General features: G+C 48.3%; 1 protein-coding gene across 2 annotated transcripts in view; it reads left to right on the plus strand.

Annotated features, from left to right (window-relative positions):
* The window catches only part of B4galt5 (beta-1,4-galactosyltransferase 5), a 51,110-nt gene extending 39,319 nt beyond the window's left edge, over positions 1-11,791 (plus strand). For both annotated transcript variants that reach the window (XM_013352090.2, XM_005362861.2), the window contains exons 2-9: positions 3,840-3,974; positions 5,795-5,908; positions 7,142-7,266; positions 8,173-8,289; positions 9,201-9,388; positions 9,835-9,957; positions 10,691-10,792; positions 11,206-11,791. In XM_013352090.2, the coding sequence (XP_013207544.1) occupies positions 3,857-3,974; positions 5,795-5,908; positions 7,142-7,266; positions 8,173-8,289; positions 9,201-9,388; positions 9,835-9,957; positions 10,691-10,792; positions 11,206-11,353 (1,035 nt within the window). In that variant the 5' untranslated portion in view covers positions 3,840-3,856 and the 3' untranslated portion in view covers positions 11,354-11,791. The remainder of the gene's footprint in view (positions 1-3,839; positions 3,975-5,794; positions 5,909-7,141; positions 7,267-8,172; positions 8,290-9,200; positions 9,389-9,834; positions 9,958-10,690; positions 10,793-11,205) is intronic.
* The last annotated feature ends 5,531 nt before the right edge of the window (positions 11,792-17,322 follow it).

Here is a 17,322-nt window from a genome sequence, read left to right on the forward strand (position 1 = left end):
AGGTTGGCCTCGAACTCACAGAGATCCACCCACCTCTGCCTCCTAAGTGCTGGGATTAAAGGCGTAAGCCACCACTGCCCAACCAATTTAAATTTTTTAAAATATTTTTATGGTTTATTTAACTTTATTTTATGTGCATTGGTGTGAAGGTGTCAGATCCCCTGGAACTAGATCTTCAGACAGTTGTGAGCTGCCATGTGGGTGCTGGGAATTGAACCCGGGTCCTCTGGAAGAGCAGTCAGTGCTCTTAACCACCGAGCCATCTCTCCAGCCCCTTAAATTTTTAGTTAGAATTTATTTACTGCTGGATGGTGACAGTGCACACCTTTAATCCCAGAACTTTGAGGCAGAGGCGAGTGGATCTCTGTGAGTTTGAGGCCAGCCTGATCTAGAGAGTGTGTTCCAGGACAGCCAGGGTCACACAAAGAAACCCTGTAAAAAAATTAATTTACTTATGGGATGTGATAGTTTTTAAGAGCCAGGTCTTGACGGTGGTCAAGATTGGCCGGAGGGACCTTCATCCAGTGAGTCATCTTGACCTCAAAGCCAAGCTTAAAAGTGTACCCTGAGCTGCAGAAGAGTCAAAGCAAGCTGAACCCTAACACATATTTACATCTCTCTGCTTTAGCTGCTTCACACTTTAAGACTGCCTCAAACTAATGGACTACATTCTGGAATTGTAAGCCAAGCAAAGCCTTTCTGCCCTAGGTAGTTTGTCAGGATGGTTTTTTGTTTCTTTGTTTGTTTTTTGCTTTTTTTTGTTTGTTTGTTTCATCAGCAGAAACAACTGGGACAGAAAGGGAAGGCTAGCATTGAAGCTTCCCTTCAGAACTCTGTATTGACCCAGGTTTGAAGGTTTATTGAGATTTTATATGTCAAAAAAAAAAAAACAACAGACCACTGTATATCAGTAGCAGCCCCAGCGAAGCAGGAGATGTATGTGGCTAAGTCTAGAAAGGTCCATCTGACAGTTTTCTGCAGGAGAAAAATATTGCCGGTCTCATCTAGCTTCATCCTAGCAACCACTGTACATGGCCCCTCTGTGACTTCACAATGGAACAGGATGCTAAAAACTTAGTTGTAAGAGAAAAAGAAATAGCTGTAGCTGGGGGAAGTGGCACATACATATAATCCCTTGTGAGCTCAAGGCCAGTCTGAACTACATAGCCAGTTTAAGGTTGACCTGGGTTTTATAGGAAGACCCTGTCTCAAAAGAACCAGAGCAGGGCTGGGGAGATGTCTCATTGGGTAAAGTACTCTGTGTGTAAGCATGAGAACCCGAGTTCAGTACCCACATTAAAGGCTGGGTGTGAAGTTGGCTGTGGTGGTGCACACCTTTAATTCCAGAGGGAGGCAGAGGCAGGTGGATCTGTGAGTTTGAGGACAGACAGGGCTACACAGAGAAACCCCATCTTAAAACAAAACAAAAGGCTGGGTGCGGTTAGTGTGCACCTGCAATCCCAGCAGTGAGCAGGCAGAGACAGGAATCAGTTCACCAGACCTCACTGGCTGGTCAGCTTATATAGTTGGTGAGGGTTCAGCCGTAGACCCTGTCTTTAAAAATAAGGTAGAGAGAGATGGTAGATGAATACATGATGCTGACCTCTGGCCTTTACAATTTACTTCTCATTCCCCACAAATCCAAACCAAACCAAAAGCCCTTAGTGGTAGAGCCAGGGTACAGTGGTTTCTCCTACCTCATCAATGACTGCTAAAGGTGCTCAGAGGTCACTGCTGTGTAGATAGATTCTCACCTCTTTAGTTCCTTAGGGAGAGTAAGAGAGATAAAGAATTAACGCACAGTTCTCGGGCTGCTGATGCTCCTTGTAGCAGTGTGTTTCCAGGTGTACCCTTGGGCTAACAGCATTGATGTCACCTGTGAGCTTGTTACAACTTATATATAGGTTCAGCCCTGGCTGTCCGAGTTCAAGTGCCTGGGGGCAGATGCAGGAAACTGGCTTTCGGAACTCTCTTTGGGGAAAGAACAAGGAAGAATGACATGGCTATGCCAATGGAGCCCCTCTGCTAGCATTATCTTTTCAGAACATGGGGTGGGTTTGTCTGTAGTATCTAAGTACTTTGAATGCTTCCATAAACATTTGTCTGGGGACAGAGATGGTTCAGTTGGTAAAGTACTTCCAAAGGTACTAATTTCCATCCGTAGCATCCAGTGAAAATGCCAGGCATAGTGCCTTGTGCCCGTGATCTGAGCACTGAGGCACTGGAGACATGAGAGTCCTGTAACTCACTGGCCCCTCAGTCTTGCTTAATTGGTAAGCTTCAGGCCAAAAAGAAGCCCTGTTTCAAAGGAGGTGGATGGCATTCCTGAAGATAACAGCCTCTAGCCTTCACTCACGTACGCCCACCAGCACCCATTGAAAAAGAGCAGCTTGTTTTTAAGGTGATTTCTGACATTTGATGTGGAAGTGAAGGAAAACAAGGTTATGGGAACATGGAACAACACCACAGAAGCAAGCAAGAGATATAATAGGAAGTTTAAGCTCTCCCTTTTAATGGATGAACTGTAGGCAGCTCTCCTGCTGTGACCCTGCACTGCACTGTACTGCAAGTTGGAAATAGAAAATGTCTTGTGCACAAGCTTCTCAGAGCTATGTCTTAAAGATTCTGAGGTTCAAGCTAGTGATGGTGGTGGACATCTTTAATCCCAGCAATTGGGAAGCAGAGGTGGGCAAATCTCTGTGAATTTGAGGCCAGTCCACAGACTTGAGTCCAGGACAGCCAGAGAGACAGCCTCGAAAAACTAAAACTTGAAGTTCTCTAGCCCTTTGGAGAATGAACCCTGTGTCTATTCTGTTCCTGGAGGGTGGAGTGGGTGTGCATGGATCTTCCAGCACAGAGCATTCACTAGTTACTGCCAACTCCGTTCCGAAGGTGCTAGGTGCCTGGGATTTCCACACTACACACTGAGTTGTCCTACTGCTTTGTCCCTACTCCCGGTGTAGCATCAGACTCTGACTGGAATGGAGTGAACTGCATTATCCCTTCAGTTGTTACTGCCCGATGTGTGTTACCGAGATACAGCTTGTTGAGCCAGAATTGCTAGCCCAAGGCCATGTGTGCTGATCACAGAGGAGTGCCAAGACAGACAGCAAGCCTTGTACTACAGCTTGAGGCCACGTTAGAGGCCAGCCAGGCATTGACGATTCCACCTCAGACCCTAGCAGGGAGGGCTTGTAAATGCCCCCCACCTTGTCAAGCAGTCCTCCCTTTGAGAGGAGTGGTGAGTCTTGGAGTGGCCTGCCAGGAAAGGAGGATTACAACTTCTGGGGTGTGACTCCCTCCTGGAGCAGCCACACGAGCCCAAGGTGACAGTGGCTTGCCCATCCACTGCTCACAGCACACATTAGTTTACTCACATTACCTGAAGAACACTCAGCTGTGGTTGCCTTACTGCCTGGGGTGGTGGCAGTCTGCGCGGGGCACCTTCCACTGCTCTTCAGTTTTCTGAAGGGACACAGAGCTTTTAGTGCCTGGGGAGCAGAGTGGCCTGGGGCTTCTGAGTGACACCAAGTATAAAGTGGGTGTGCTGAGAACAGAGATCTTTGCTGGTGTTTCCTCTGGTCTGTAAAGGTCTTTCTGATTGTCACGGTGCTAGAGTGCACTGTGAAGGCTTGCCCACCAAGTGGAACATAACTGTACTTTATGCTTATCTGCGACTTGGGATTGGCTGAAATTCCCCTGAGCCCTACTGGTCACCAAGAACTGTGAGTGTCCTGAATCCAGGGTGGAAAGCTTTAGAGCTGAAGGAGATTAAGTTGTGTAAGAGATACTTTCACCCCTACTTCTTACTCACCTCTCCTCTATCCTCTTTTCCACAGTGAATACCTACCTCTTCATGGTGCAGGCTCAAGGCATCCTGCTTCGGGACAATGTGAGGACCATTGGTGCCCAGGTGTATGAGCAGGTGGTCCGAAGCGCCTATGCCAAGAGGAACAGTAGCCTGAACGACTCAGGTGAGCTCTAGTGAAGAGAGCCTTATGGAATGTCTGAGACCCTTATACCTGTAAAGTACTTCCCTCAGCGTGCTGTTGCACTTTTGTCCTCTCTGCCAGGGTGCTTGATTCAGGACTGCTGGTAGGGCAGAGTACTAGAGCAGATCTCTCTGGGGAGTCTGACCAGACCCAGTGAAAGACCTGAAGATAGTTTATGACAGTGGGGCTCTGGACCACAGTACTAAGCCAGAACAGCTTGCCATGTGACTCGGTATCCACACCCTAACAACTGCCTGACTTCCCACTCCAATGCTTAACAACACTACTACTGAAACAAAGGAAAGCAGAACAGTGAAGGGACTTGTCACCAGGTGACACCTCACCCTAAACATTCCAGAACCAGAGAATAGTGAAATTCCAGACTTGAAAGGCCCACTGAATGGCCAATACAGGGTTGGAAGTAGATCCCCAGTAAGGCAAAGCCATTTGCAATTCCTGAACAAACCACACCCAAAGACCAAGTGTTCCAACAGCACCAGCCACCTTCAGCACCACAGGCTAAAAAGCCGTGGAAGTTGGGAAGTTGCTTACACTACTATAGAGCTCAACCACTTTGAATGAAGTGAGAGAAACAGAAACCATCAGATACACTAAGTTTTAAGATAATGTACTTTCTACCACCTCTGTTGCTGTGGTTTCTCCAGACAGGGTTTCCTTGTGTAGCCCTGGCTGTCCTGGAACTTGCTCTGTAGACCAGACTGACCTCAAACTCATGGAGATCCTCCTGAGTGCTAGGATTAAAGGTGTGCACCACCACCACCACCTGGCTCCACCATATCTTTTTAAAAGTATTTCTTAATGTTTATTTTGTATATTTGAGTGTTTTGCTTGCATGTGTGTCTGTGTGCCATAATACCTAGTGTTTGTATCTAGTGTCCACAGAGACTAGAAGAAGACATTGAATCTATGAGACTAGTTACAGGTGGTTTTGAACTGTGGGTCTGGGAACTGAATTTGAATCCTCTGTGAGAGCAGCCAGTACTCTAACCACTGGGTCATTTCTCCAGCCCTTCACCCCCCTTAAGGAAGCCATTGGAGAACCCAAGAAGAGGAAACTAGAACTTTCAAAATGAGGTTCAGTCCTACATAAAGCGTGAAAGTCATCCAGTGGCGCTAGTGAAAGACCTGGGGGATGGGGCACTGTCACAGCAAGGAGGTGCCTCCTCTTCTCTGAGAGGTGGTGCGGAGGGAGTCAGAAGCAATTCCATGTGAAACCGAGGGAGTAGATGAGAACAACTCCAAAAAACCAGCATCACTTTCCACACTCCTCAGTTATGACTGATGTTTATGGCATCTTCAGATTAACACCAAACATTCCCCTAAGTCCAATTATGCCAAGTAATTGGGAGACTGTAGGACAAGAAGAGGCAAGGCATGCAGGCCATGAAAAGGAAGTGCAGTGGCCTTCCTCATCTAGAGTAAATTCATAGAAGCAGGTTAGCAGGATGAGCTGCTTGGCTGTGAACAAGTGCAGATGCCAAGGAAGCTGGTCAGAGGTTCAAGGCGCTGGGAAAATAGGAAGTGTGTGTGTGGGGGGGTCGTCTGTGCTGTTTAGACTTCCTTCTGATTCCCACTGGCTATAACTGAGTATCAGAAACCCACAGTGCTGATGCACATGGGAAGGGAGCCATTACAGCAGTCCCCTCCTGTGTGTGAGTGGCTTCATATTTTTAGCTGCAGCACTGCACCACCTGCTCCCACCAAGCTACAAAAGCTTCTGAGGAGCTGAAGGAGTCAGCATACTAGTGCCTTGCTGAGCCGCCTTTCTCTTCTCTCCCTAGATTATCCTCTGGACTTGAACCACAGTGAAGCCTTCCCCCCAACCACGACATTTCTTCCTGAAGATTTCACCTACTTTGCCAACCACCCTTGCCCAGAGAGGCTCCCTTCCATGAGTAAGTAGATCCGGCTTGCCTCGATGCTTCAGGCAACTAGTTCTTAACAAGTTACTTAACTTCTGGTTAACTAATGCGGAAGGAGAGTGTGACCAGCTGGCTTCTCTGACTTTGGATAGTGAAAGGCTTCCTGCCCTGGGAGTTGGGGCCGGAAGAATTCCTTGTACCTCAGCTTCTCTTCAGCCAAACCTGCTGCTGTTGACCCACATTCTCAGTGGTGCTGTGTTCTGCCCTTTGTGATGGCCTTCATGAGGTGTCCTGGAGAAAGAGCTGGCCATGGCTTTGCCATTTTAGTGTAAATTGCCCACTGGTTATAACTGGTTTGATAAAATAGACCCCTCTACCCACCTTCTTCTTCTGTGTCCTGCTTTGTTCCCATTTGTGCCCCCCTCACCCCCTGCTCTCCCAACACTTCTTGTCCATCCCACTCTGGCTAGTTGCTAAAGGTTATTTAATTTTTGTTGTTGTTGTTTTTATTTTGTTTTTTGAGATGGGGTCCTGGCACTCCCTTTGTAGACGAGGCTGGTTTCGAACTCACAGAGATCCACCTGCCTCTGCCTCTTTTGTGTTGGGATTAAAGGTGTATGCCACCACATCCCAGCAAAAGTTATTTTCCTAAAAAAATGCTGGTTTAAAAAAAAATTCAAGCCATGCATGGTGGTCACACCTTTAATTCCAACATTAGTATTCCTAGCTGTTCTGGGACTCGCTCTGTAGACTAGGCTAGCCTGGAACTCACAAAAATAGATGCTCCTGCCTCTGCAGCCCTGGGGACTAGAATCAAAGGCCTGTGCCCTACTCCTGGCTTCCCTAGCACTTACAGTCACCATGGTTTGTGCTCTGAGCACTATTACTCAGAGCCCCTACTCACTGGTGGCTGGGGGGAGATAGGCAGCTGGCCTGAACAAGCTGCCAAGCCTGAGTACACCACTCTGTCCCTTTGAATCGAGCTGCTACCTCAGGGGCTTTTGGAAGGGCGAGCAGTGTGTGTGTTGAGTGAAATGGCTCCCTGTGGCGGGGGTGGGGTGGGGGGCTTGAAAAGAGCTGCCTCCTCTTTGCTTTCAAGGTCTCTGTTCTTTCCCCACCTTGGCAGGAGCCAACTTCTAAGGTGTTGTCCCTTTATTACACTTCTTTGTCAGGTGGCAGTGACACCCTAAAGAGCAGAGAGATGGGAAACAGCACGGCCAGAGCTCAGCCTGGAAGTTTTCATTGTTTTTCTCTTTGTGTGTCCAGAGGGCCCGATAGACATAAACATGAGTGAGATCAGAATGGACGACATTCACGAGCTCTTCTCCAGAGACCCAGCCATCAAGCTTGGAGGCCACTGGAAGCCTTCGGACTGTGTGCCTCGATGGAAGGTGGGCTGTGAGTCAGACCGCAGGCGTTAAGAACACTTCTGGGGTTGGGCAGTGGTGGCGCACGCCTTTAATCCCAGCACTCAGGAGGCAGAGGTGGGTGGATCTCTGTGAGTTCGAGACCAGCCTGGTCTACAGAGCTAGTTCCAGGACAGGCTCCAAAGCCACAGAGAAACCGTGTCTCGAAAAACCAAAAAAAAAAAAAAAAAAAAAAAAGAAATGAGTTTCCCCAAGCACTCTCCTGCAGCCAGAGAGATTGGTAGCACCCTGTTGGCGTGTGGCGGCACTGAACCCCTTTGTCCCCAGGCAGGATTATTTGTGGGAGAGAGGGTCAGTAAGTCAGCTGACACATTTGTGGACTGTGTCTTTGCAGAGCCAGTGCTTCCTGTCTGGTCTCCCAAGTTACTGGAAGATAACTGGACTGTAGTGCAGTTCTCCAGCTGAACCCTTGGGTCTTTGTAGGATGACTGTAGTCAGGAGAGGAGGCGGAAGCTAAAGGCCATTCTTTGACAAGTGTTTGATAAAGTGCTTGGATGTTGCTGATCCTGTGAGGGGCAGACCATGACACAAGCCATGGGACAAGCTGAGTGTACGGTAGCAAGTGTGCACAGATGACCATTGTAGAACAAGCCATGTGCAGCATTGAGGAGCTTCACTCACTTCTAGAGAGACCTTTGTGCTGGTCACCTTGGGTCTCTCTGCCTCCTAGAGCTGCAGTCTAGATAGGATCCAGATAGTTCCATGGTGCTATTGCTTACATAGGCCAGCATTAGAGAATGTCAGGAGGGTCTCAGCACTCCCTAAGGGTTGCTTATCTAGGGGTTTCCAATTGTGTAGCAATGTAGAGAACTAACTGGGCAGCTAGGCCAACAGCTAACTGGTGGCTCCCTGTTCTGTGATTCACTGCAGGTGGCCATCCTCATCCCCTTCCGGAACCGCCATGAGCACCTCCCAGTCCTCCTGCGACACCTGCTCCCAATGCTTCAGCGCCAGCGCCTGCAGTTTGCCTTCTATGTGGTCGAGCAAGTGAGTGACATTTAGTTTCCTTCTCTCTCTTCTGAGCCCACAATCTAGAAAGCAGCAAGTGACACTGTCTTCAGTATAAAGAGCCCAGGGTAGCATTGTCCCTATGAGCTTGGCCCTCCCACATCACTCATTAAGAAAATGTTCCATAGAGGTTCCTACAGGCCAGTCTTAGGGAGTTATCTTCTTAATTAAGGGTCCCTCTTTGCTGGGTGTGAGCACTCACCTTTAATCCCAGAACTCAGGAGGCAGAGGCTAGCAGATCTCTGTGAGTTCAAGGCCAGCTTGGTCTACAGAGTGTGTTCCAGGACAGCCAGGGAGGGCTGTTACACAGAGAAACCTGTCTCAAAAAACAAAACAAAAAAGTCTGTCTTCCTAGATATGTCTAGGTTTGTGTCAAATTGTCAAACATCAAAACCATCCAGCACCTCCCTTGCCCCTGTCCTGAGTGTATGTTTTGGTGTTAGCCTGGGTAAGAAGGTTAACATGTAGTTAAGTAGGCCATAACTGGTGTGAGCTGATTTCTACCTGCCACAGAATTTATAATCCTCAGACAGTCATCCCTGGAGAGCTCAGTGACTATTGTAGTGGGACCTTCAGAATAAAAGGCTGAGATGAACACACCCTCTTTCACTAGATGTGTGAGCAGCATAAATTGAGACTTGGTAGTGCCCGGCCTGTTTCCTGTATATCCATCCCGTGGCTGTAGGCCTCCGTCTTCAGCTGTGGCTTGTGTTGGTCCAGCGCATTCTGAAGAAACAAGACAGAGTCTAGTGTATTCCCTGGGTGACTGTGGGCTGAGTAGTGCTGCAGTCTCTGTGGGCTCAGTAGTCTGTCCATTTGGCTCCTAGGAGCCCTTTTGGTGTGCAGCAAAGGCAGTAAGGTCTTTGCTTCAAGATCGTTTGTTTTTTTAGGTTGGTACCCAGCCCTTTAACCGAGCCATGCTTTTCAATGTCGGCTTTCAAGAAGCCATGAAGGACTTGGATTGGGACTGCCTGATCTTCCATGATGTGGATCACATACCCGAGAGTGACCGCAACTACTATGGCTGTGGACAAATGCCCAGGCACTTTGCAACCAAGCTGGATAAATACATGTACCTGTGAGTGTCTCCTGCTCCCAAAGGCCAGTCGCAGAAATGAGATGCAGCTGGCTGTGACCAGCTGTGTCAGCTGATGGGCGGCTTGTAAAGTGTAGTGCTCTGTGCAGGAGCTCAGCAGTGAGCAGGCATGAGGTGGAAAGTGGGTTAGTAGTGTGACTGAGAATGGGGGGCAAAATGTTTGAGTGGTGATGACCAGTGTGGAGTGACCGAACACTGAAGATGGCCATGGTTGCACAACTCCATACACGCTGAGTAAATTCTGTGCTCTGTCACTCATTGCACAGTAAAGTTGTTGCAGACCAGTTGAGAGTTTGGAGAGGTGCTCAGTTCTCTTGCCTGGCTGTGTGAGCCTCCAGGTTCCATCCCTGCAGTGCAGGAAAACAAAGACAAAGTCATCATCAGGAAATTCAACTCTAGTTCTAACGTGACTGCTGTCCTTCCTTCAGGCTTCCCTACGCAGAGTTTTTTGGTGGAGTGAGCGGCCTGACTGTAGAACAGTTTCGGAAAATCAATGGCTTTCCTAATGCCTTCTGGGGCTGGGGTGGAGAAGATGACGATCTGTGGAACAGGTATGTACCCCCGTCCTACCGCCACCCTGCCACAGTGTCCACCAGGAGCTACCTGTGTCATCCAGTGTCCTTGAGGCCACATTGGAAAGAACCATATACACAGTAACGTTTCAGCCAGCTCTCGGTGTGAGGCTGGTGGGTGTTTCCCGTGTGCCCCTACCACATTATACAGCAGCTCCACCCAGCCTTCTGATGGAATTCTTGGAGTGACTGACTTATTTTCTTTCATGATGGAGATGAATATTGGGAGTTGTAACTATTTGGAATTTGTTTTAAAAATTACAGTTATAACATTAAATAACAACAGAAAAACCCTTCTAACCAAACTAAAAATGTATCTCTACTTTCTATGAAGGCAACTATTCTCAATTTCTCCTTTGATATATAAAAATAAACAAATGACAGCTTAACAATCTTTTTATAATGACATGTCTGAGGGCTGGAGAAATGACTCAGCAGTTAAGAGCACCTATTGTTCTTCCAGAGCACCTAAGTTTGGTTCCCATTGGGCAACTCTAGCTCTCCAAGCACATGCATGTCAACACACACACACACACACACACACACACACACACACACACACACGAAATGTTAGCACGTTAAAATAAATGTCAGATCAGTTATATGAGTGAGAAGGTTCTTGGACATTGTTGGAGAAACTGTGAGGTGTCTTTAGAGTTTGCTGATCTCTGGGTCTTCAACATCTCATTGTTGTCTCCTTGGTTTTGGACAGGGTACAGAATGCGGGCTATTCTGTGAGCCGGCCAGAAGGGGACACAGGAAAATACAAGTCCATTCCTCACCACCATCGAGGAGAAGTCCAGTTTCTTGGAAGGTTGGTATTGTTTATCTGGCTGTACCACCCCTCTGCCCCTGCAGTGTGACTTCAGGTGTCACGGGTGTCTGTTCTGATTAGCCAAGGTAGACATTTTGCCTGACCATTGGTGAGATTTAGATATTTGGGTCTCCTATGCAACCTGAGAGAGTTGGTGTCACCTCCTGCTAAGCCCTGCCCTGTGAAAGTGTCTCCAGGGGAGTACCAGGGCTCTAACTTGGCTGTTTTTTGTCCCCTCCTCTGTTTGAAATCTCTTTCTGGGGCTTTTCCACTCTGACCTTGGGTCAGTCTCTTGAGCTTCCATTTCCTTTGGCTTGAGGCGTTCGATGAGATGCTGTAAAGCTGGTGAGGCAGCTGTCCTGACTGAAGCCGGGATGCTGGCTCTGAGTCCCTCTCTATCCTTGGCTTTCCAGGTATGCTCTGCTGAGGAAGTCAAAGGAGCGGCAAGGGCTAGACGGCCTCAACAACCTGAACTACTTTGCAAACATCACATACGACGCCTTGTATAAAAACATAACTGTCAACTTGACACCCGAGCTGGCTCAGGTGACTGAGTACTGAGATGTGGAGAGAAGTCGTGTCCGCCTACCCACCATCCCCTCAGAAGCGCTGTGATGCGCCGTCCTGGGGGTCAACACAGGACGAGGACAGAAAGAGAGTGGAGTGCAGGACCATAGGGTTCCAGAAAACTGTCACAGAGCACACGCACAAGGGCTTCGCTGTAGGCCCAAACAGGGACAGGCGGCTTGGGGACACCTCTCATCAGCACTGGCTTCATTCTACAAGACAGATGCCTGCCCTGATGCTCTCTTCTGTCCCCACCCCAGGGCCAGGCTAGGTGCCCCTCGGATAGATGGATGGCCAGACCCAGAGGCCATGGCCAGCCACCCCTGGCTTGAAGCAGGAGGACTGCCACACCGTTCTCCGCATCTCTGGTGTTCTCTTTAGTTCTCATTTTTGTTTGCTTTTGGGGAGAATTCTTTCTTTCTTTCTTTCTTTCTTCCTCATTTTTCGTTTCTATCCTTTTTTTTTCTTTTTCTTTTTTCTTTTTTTTTTTTTTTTTAGAAAATTAGCTGCATTAGATGGGAACTAAGGGTGGAAGGGAGGGACCTGGGGTGATAGGCACATAACAGTCACTTCTTGAAGAAGTGTAGTTGTAAATAAGCCATGTAAAATGCCTTTTTAAAATTTAACTTTATAGCTGGCTCCACTTCAGAGTGAGGGCTTCGTATATTAGATCACCTTGGGTGGCAAACACAACTGAGTTACCACATAGTTGGAGAGTGTCATCGCCCAAATCCCTGTCATTTCTGAAGGGAGTAGACACGGGTCAGAGCAAAGAACCTGTCACTACAGCCCCTTCACTTCTCCTCCCCTCTTCCAGATCCCTCAGTGCCAGGGTATGTGGAGGCTGGGCGAGGCAGGGTGCAGGGCTATCACTCCAGTGTGAAAGGCAGGAGCTGATGAACAGGAAGTTTGAGGTCGTTGTGGGATACATAGCAAGTTCCAGGCCAACCTGAGCTGTGTAGCAGGATCCGCGCCCCCTCCCAGGGGGTGGCACTGTGCAGACCCAGCTCTCTGGACTTTGTTTTTTATCCCTTCATCATCTCAGGGTGCCTGTTGGGTGACGCTCCTCTTTCTTTTGAACTTGGCCAGTTTCTCAGAGCTGTGCCTGCATGACCAGCTGGCTTCAGTGGTTTCTCCTTTCCCCTTTTTTGGTTTCTGGGAAGATGCTGTGTTGTACTAACAAGCAATTGATTGGGAAGGGCTCAGTCAAGGAGTAGGTGGCACTGGGGTGCTGTGTGTCAGCTAGGATCCAGGTGAGATCTCACCAGAGCTTTGACAGGCAGCCAGCAGAGGTCGCCCCTGCTTCCTGATGGCAGTTCCTAAACTGCAGTCAAAAGGGTTCTTCCTTCCTGTGTCTGCCTTTGCTGTGGCCCTGTCCCTACAGCAGGGATCTGTATGTGGTGAGGAGTGCTCTCTTTAGGCCTCCAACTTCTGTTCTTTGCCTTTTTGCCTTCAGCGCCCTCGATGTTCATGGTTTACATAAGTGGGTGTGGGGTGTGTAAATATGTGGGGTTGGGGTTTTTGCATCGCACAAATTGGTTCTGTGGACATATGATCCCCACAGACTGTGGGAGTGATTGGCCAGGCCTTGGTTTTTTTTTTTCTTTCTTGTTTTTGTTCTTTTTGTAGAATAGAGTGGTATCTAGGGAACAGATGGCATTGCAGAATGCTTCCCGCTCGTATGAGAGAGCAGGTGCCTGCCCTTGAGAGCGCTGGTGAGCTGCGTCATCTGTTTGCACTGGGCAAGGAGCTGCACGGCTGCGTTGACTTGCCTTTGTCTTACGGTACACAGCAATAAAGATTGTGTTGTCCCCAGTCCAGACCCTCTGCCCTTCTCTTGTTAGTTTTGAAGTGCTGGGCATGAAACTCATGGCCTTGGCATGCTATTGAGTGCTCTGCCACTGAGCCGTGGGCCCAGCCCTCACTCCCCTCATTCTCCTGTTTCTGCACTGAAGTCCAGGAGCTGCTTTCAGTGTGGCAGAGCCATGGTCCTTTGGAGGGGCTTCCAGAGAGGGACAGTGGTGCATGCCGCATGTGTCCCAGTTGAATCTCTACCTTCTCACACTTGCCACAGGGTACTGCTTTGGGCCAAAGGCTGATACTTGGTTTAAGAAAGAAACACCAATTTGGGGACAAAAGGAAAGGTCTTTTTACTGCTCAAAGTAGGGTCGCTTATATTCTTTTGCAATCATGTCCAAGTTTGTTTTTAGTGTGGGCTCTTAGTGGGCACTGTTGATCATTGTCCACTAAGTCACGTGCTGAGTGGGAAATGTCACAGTCAAAACCATACCACCAGGCCACATGTTAGTTAGGTCACAGGATGCTTAAAGAAAATGACAGCGAGGAGCGAGTATGACCTTGATGTATTGGCAGCTGAGGTTATTCAGTGCTACAGACGAGTGACCCTCAAACCAGCCTTGCCCTTGACTGCCTTGTTTGTGGAAGGTTCCCCTTCACACAGGGTTTCTTTCAAGGGAGAGGGGTTTTGCAAACCTTTGATTTTGCTGAAACAGGGACTCTTTGAGCACCTCCCTTCCTAAGAGGCCAGTAGCGGAGCATGTACTGACTGTACCCACACACCACTGATGAGGCATTGAACGCAGCTAGCTTATTCCATCGTTACTTCTGTTTGTTTTGAGCTTGCTCTCTGTTTAAAAGGTGCCAGGGGTACATTTTTGCACTGAAATCTAAAGATGTTTTAAAACACTTTTCACAGAAGCAGTCCTTTGTCATTACATTGTTCACTCATGTGTTTGTACATTTTTGTATGTTAATTTATGAATGATTTTTTCAGTAAAAATACATATTCAAGAACCAAACTTTGGTGGTTGTCTCTCTGTGTAACTGCCTTTCAGGGAGGTTCCCTCTCTATAGAACACCACACATGGGTGACAATTTGGTTCTAAAACGTTCCCTGTGGCCAGTTCTGGGTTGCTTACTTTCTACCTGATTTTATTCACAAATTGTGTGTGTGTGTGTGTGTGCGCACATGTGTGTCTGTGGGCATGGTAGCCAAGGCTGGTCACAAACCTGTTCAATATAGGTACTTGAAGGTGACCTTGAACTTCTGATAGGTGTGCACCACCAGGTTTGTGTGTGCTGGGGAAATAGCTCAGATTTAGTGCATGCTTGCCCAGCTCTCTACCAGTGGGGCCCCAACCCAGTCTTTCTTGCTATTTTACTTTATGAGTGCAGATGTTTGCCTAAATGAGGCCAGAAGAGGGCATTGGCTCACCTGGAACTGGAGTTAGAGATGGTCATGAGCCACCATGTAGCTGGTGGGCATTGAACCCAGGTTCTTTGCAAGAAACTCTATGTACTTAGCCATTGAGCCATCTGTCCAGTGTCCCCATCCCCAGTATTTCCTTTTTTTTTTTTTTTTTTTTTTAATATAGTAGAGGACACAGCCCTGCACTTAGGCACTGGGAACAAGATAGATAAAATAAGAGACCTCTCAGAGCAAGCTGTCTGGGGTGCCAGGAAGCCGCTCCCAGTCCACAGGATGTGTTGGGAAGAAGGCCTGGCTGGTACTTGGCCAAGGAGGAAGCCTAGTGAAGTAGAGTTGGAGCTGGGTGAGCTAAGCTGCATGTCCACAGCAGCAGAAAGCAGCAGAGCTGGTGAGGGCCTGTGGGTCAGGGAAGGAGGCTGGGTGGGGCCAGGGCTGGCCAGGGCTGGAGGATGGAAGAGTCCTGGGACTAAAGGTGTGTATCACCACCTCCTAGCCTCTAGTGGCTTAGTTTTGCACTCTGATCTTCAGGCAAGCTTTATTTCTTAAAATACAAATATAAAAATAAAAGGAATACAGATAAAATACCACTACATAGAATTGAATCTGTCAGAATGCATTGCCACCGCTTCTGGCAGAATGGCGTCCACCTGCAAATGTGCACCAATGAGAAACGTTGATTGCCTTGACCGGTTACCTAGTCTAGGGTTAGTAACCCGTCTGGCAGTTCAGTTATTCCAGGGTCCCGGAGAGGCACTATCTGTAAGATAAATGGGCTAGGAGACAAGAAGGAGGCCATGCTAAGTTTGTCAGAGCCTCCGTTTATTAGAGATGGGGTAAGGAGTTGGGGTCTGGGCTCTCGCCGCGTGGTTCACGTTGGTCACGTGGTCCGTGTTGGTCACGTAGGCAGGAGGTTATCTTCAGTCAGGTCACTGTAGGCCAGGAAGTCACGAGTTGCCACACCTAGTTCCCTAGGTAGTTTGGAATGTGGGGTGGGTTCCACTAACAGATAGCTCTCCATCAGCCAATTTGGGTGTGGGGTAGGCTCTGTCAATAGAACGATTCCTAACACAATTAGGGGTGTGGGGTTCTCTGTAGACTCCCCAGGGTGATGGTTCCTGCAATGATTTTAGGAGGAAATTGGCTCCTAACAAAACGTGTCCTGGGGGCCCTGTCGGCTGAGTGTGCTGTGAAGAGATCCACATCCTCTTCCTCTCAATTTCACACTTGACTTCACCTGACTCCTTTGGGGAGGGGCTGAGGTGGGGCAGTGGGCTGTGCTTCATTATAGGGTGTTCTGCAGCCTCTGCCTCTTAGTGCCAACCAGAACCGTCTCCAGACTTCAGATGACTCGAGGCGATGGAAGCCAAGAATGCCTTGAGGTCAGAAAGTGAGCTGCAGAACACTGCCCTGGGGAAAGCCCTGAAGCCCACAACTGCTTTTTGTTGTGGGCTCTTAAAAGCTTTTCCAGGCATAACCTAAAAGTAATTTATTCTAAAAGCAATAAATGGGTTTATGTTAGGGAGTGGGGGGGGTGTTGAATCCCCTCTTTAATAGTTTGCCTACATATTTACATATGTGGGGGATAAATATATGATTTGTAAAAAGCCTTGTGATTGGTCCATTACCTTATTTATAAGGCTTCCCAAGTGTCACTGCCCCTGGGAGCCCTATGTGAACACCCAGGCTAAGTAAGGCACCACTCCCTCTCCTCCATTTAGCTTCTCTGGTCTCTTCTAGACTCCTTCCTTCATTAACGTTAGGCCCCAAACCCAGGACAAACTGTTGAGATTCCTATTAACATATCAAAGTAGGCTCTGGCTGCCAGGTTCTCCCAACATCCCTCAGTGCCTACCTGATACGGGGTCCTGGCTGGCATGCCAGGGCCCTACCCTAAACTCCACCCAGGGACTGGGCTGGCCTGCTCTTCCCCCAACTTCTCTGATTTCTATATAACCCAGTCATTTTGGTTACAGACCCTTTTAGCCTCTTGGTCTCCTGGTCCCCTGGCTGTCCCCTATCCCTTCTTAACTTGGCCTGACTGAGGGTCATGTTCACTCTGGGTTCTTCCAGATGTCTCTGGCTATGCTCTCCCTCATAGCTACAATGAACTCCTCCCTCCACCATACCTAGGAGCAGTCACCCCCTCCTTTTATTTTTATTCACAAACATCTGTATAGTTTTCAGTGAGGTGGGGCAGTGTGACTGAAGTGTGTCACCAGGAAGGAGGAGCCTTTTCCCTTCCGGATGGCCAGTCAATAACTCCTCCTGGGTGTGGTGCTGACATAGCAGTCAGGCAGAGGCAGGAGAATCGCTGTGAGTTCACAGCAAGCCTGGTCTACATTTTCAGTTCAAGGTCAGTTGGAGCTACATAGTGAGACCCTATTTCAAAGAGAAAAAAAAGTCTTCCTGCCAATGACTCCCCAAATGATAGTTGATGTGATGTTTGTTTTCTGGCTTATTGATCTGTCTTCTCCCATCAGTGGTAACTCATGGGGAAAGGGTCATTGGTTCTCACTGCTGTCTAGAGCAGGGTCTGATGGGCGATGTTACTGAATGAATGAAACGTCCGACTGCCTTTCTGTTTATTGTAAAGAGACACTGTGACTATGGCAGAAAAAAAGTGTTTCATTGTCTTGCTTACAGTTTCAGAGGTCAGTAGTGTTCAGTTGGAACCTTGGGCTCGCCTCTGCACAGTTTGGGAAACCCCATTCTTTTTTTTTTTTTTTTTTTTTTT

This window comes from Microtus ochrogaster, linkage group LG8 (assembly GCF_000317375.1).
Source record: "Microtus ochrogaster isolate Prairie Vole_2 linkage group LG8, MicOch1.0, whole genome shotgun sequence".
In the NCBI taxonomy this organism is placed as follows: Eukaryota; Metazoa; Chordata; class Mammalia; order Rodentia; family Cricetidae; genus Microtus; species Microtus ochrogaster.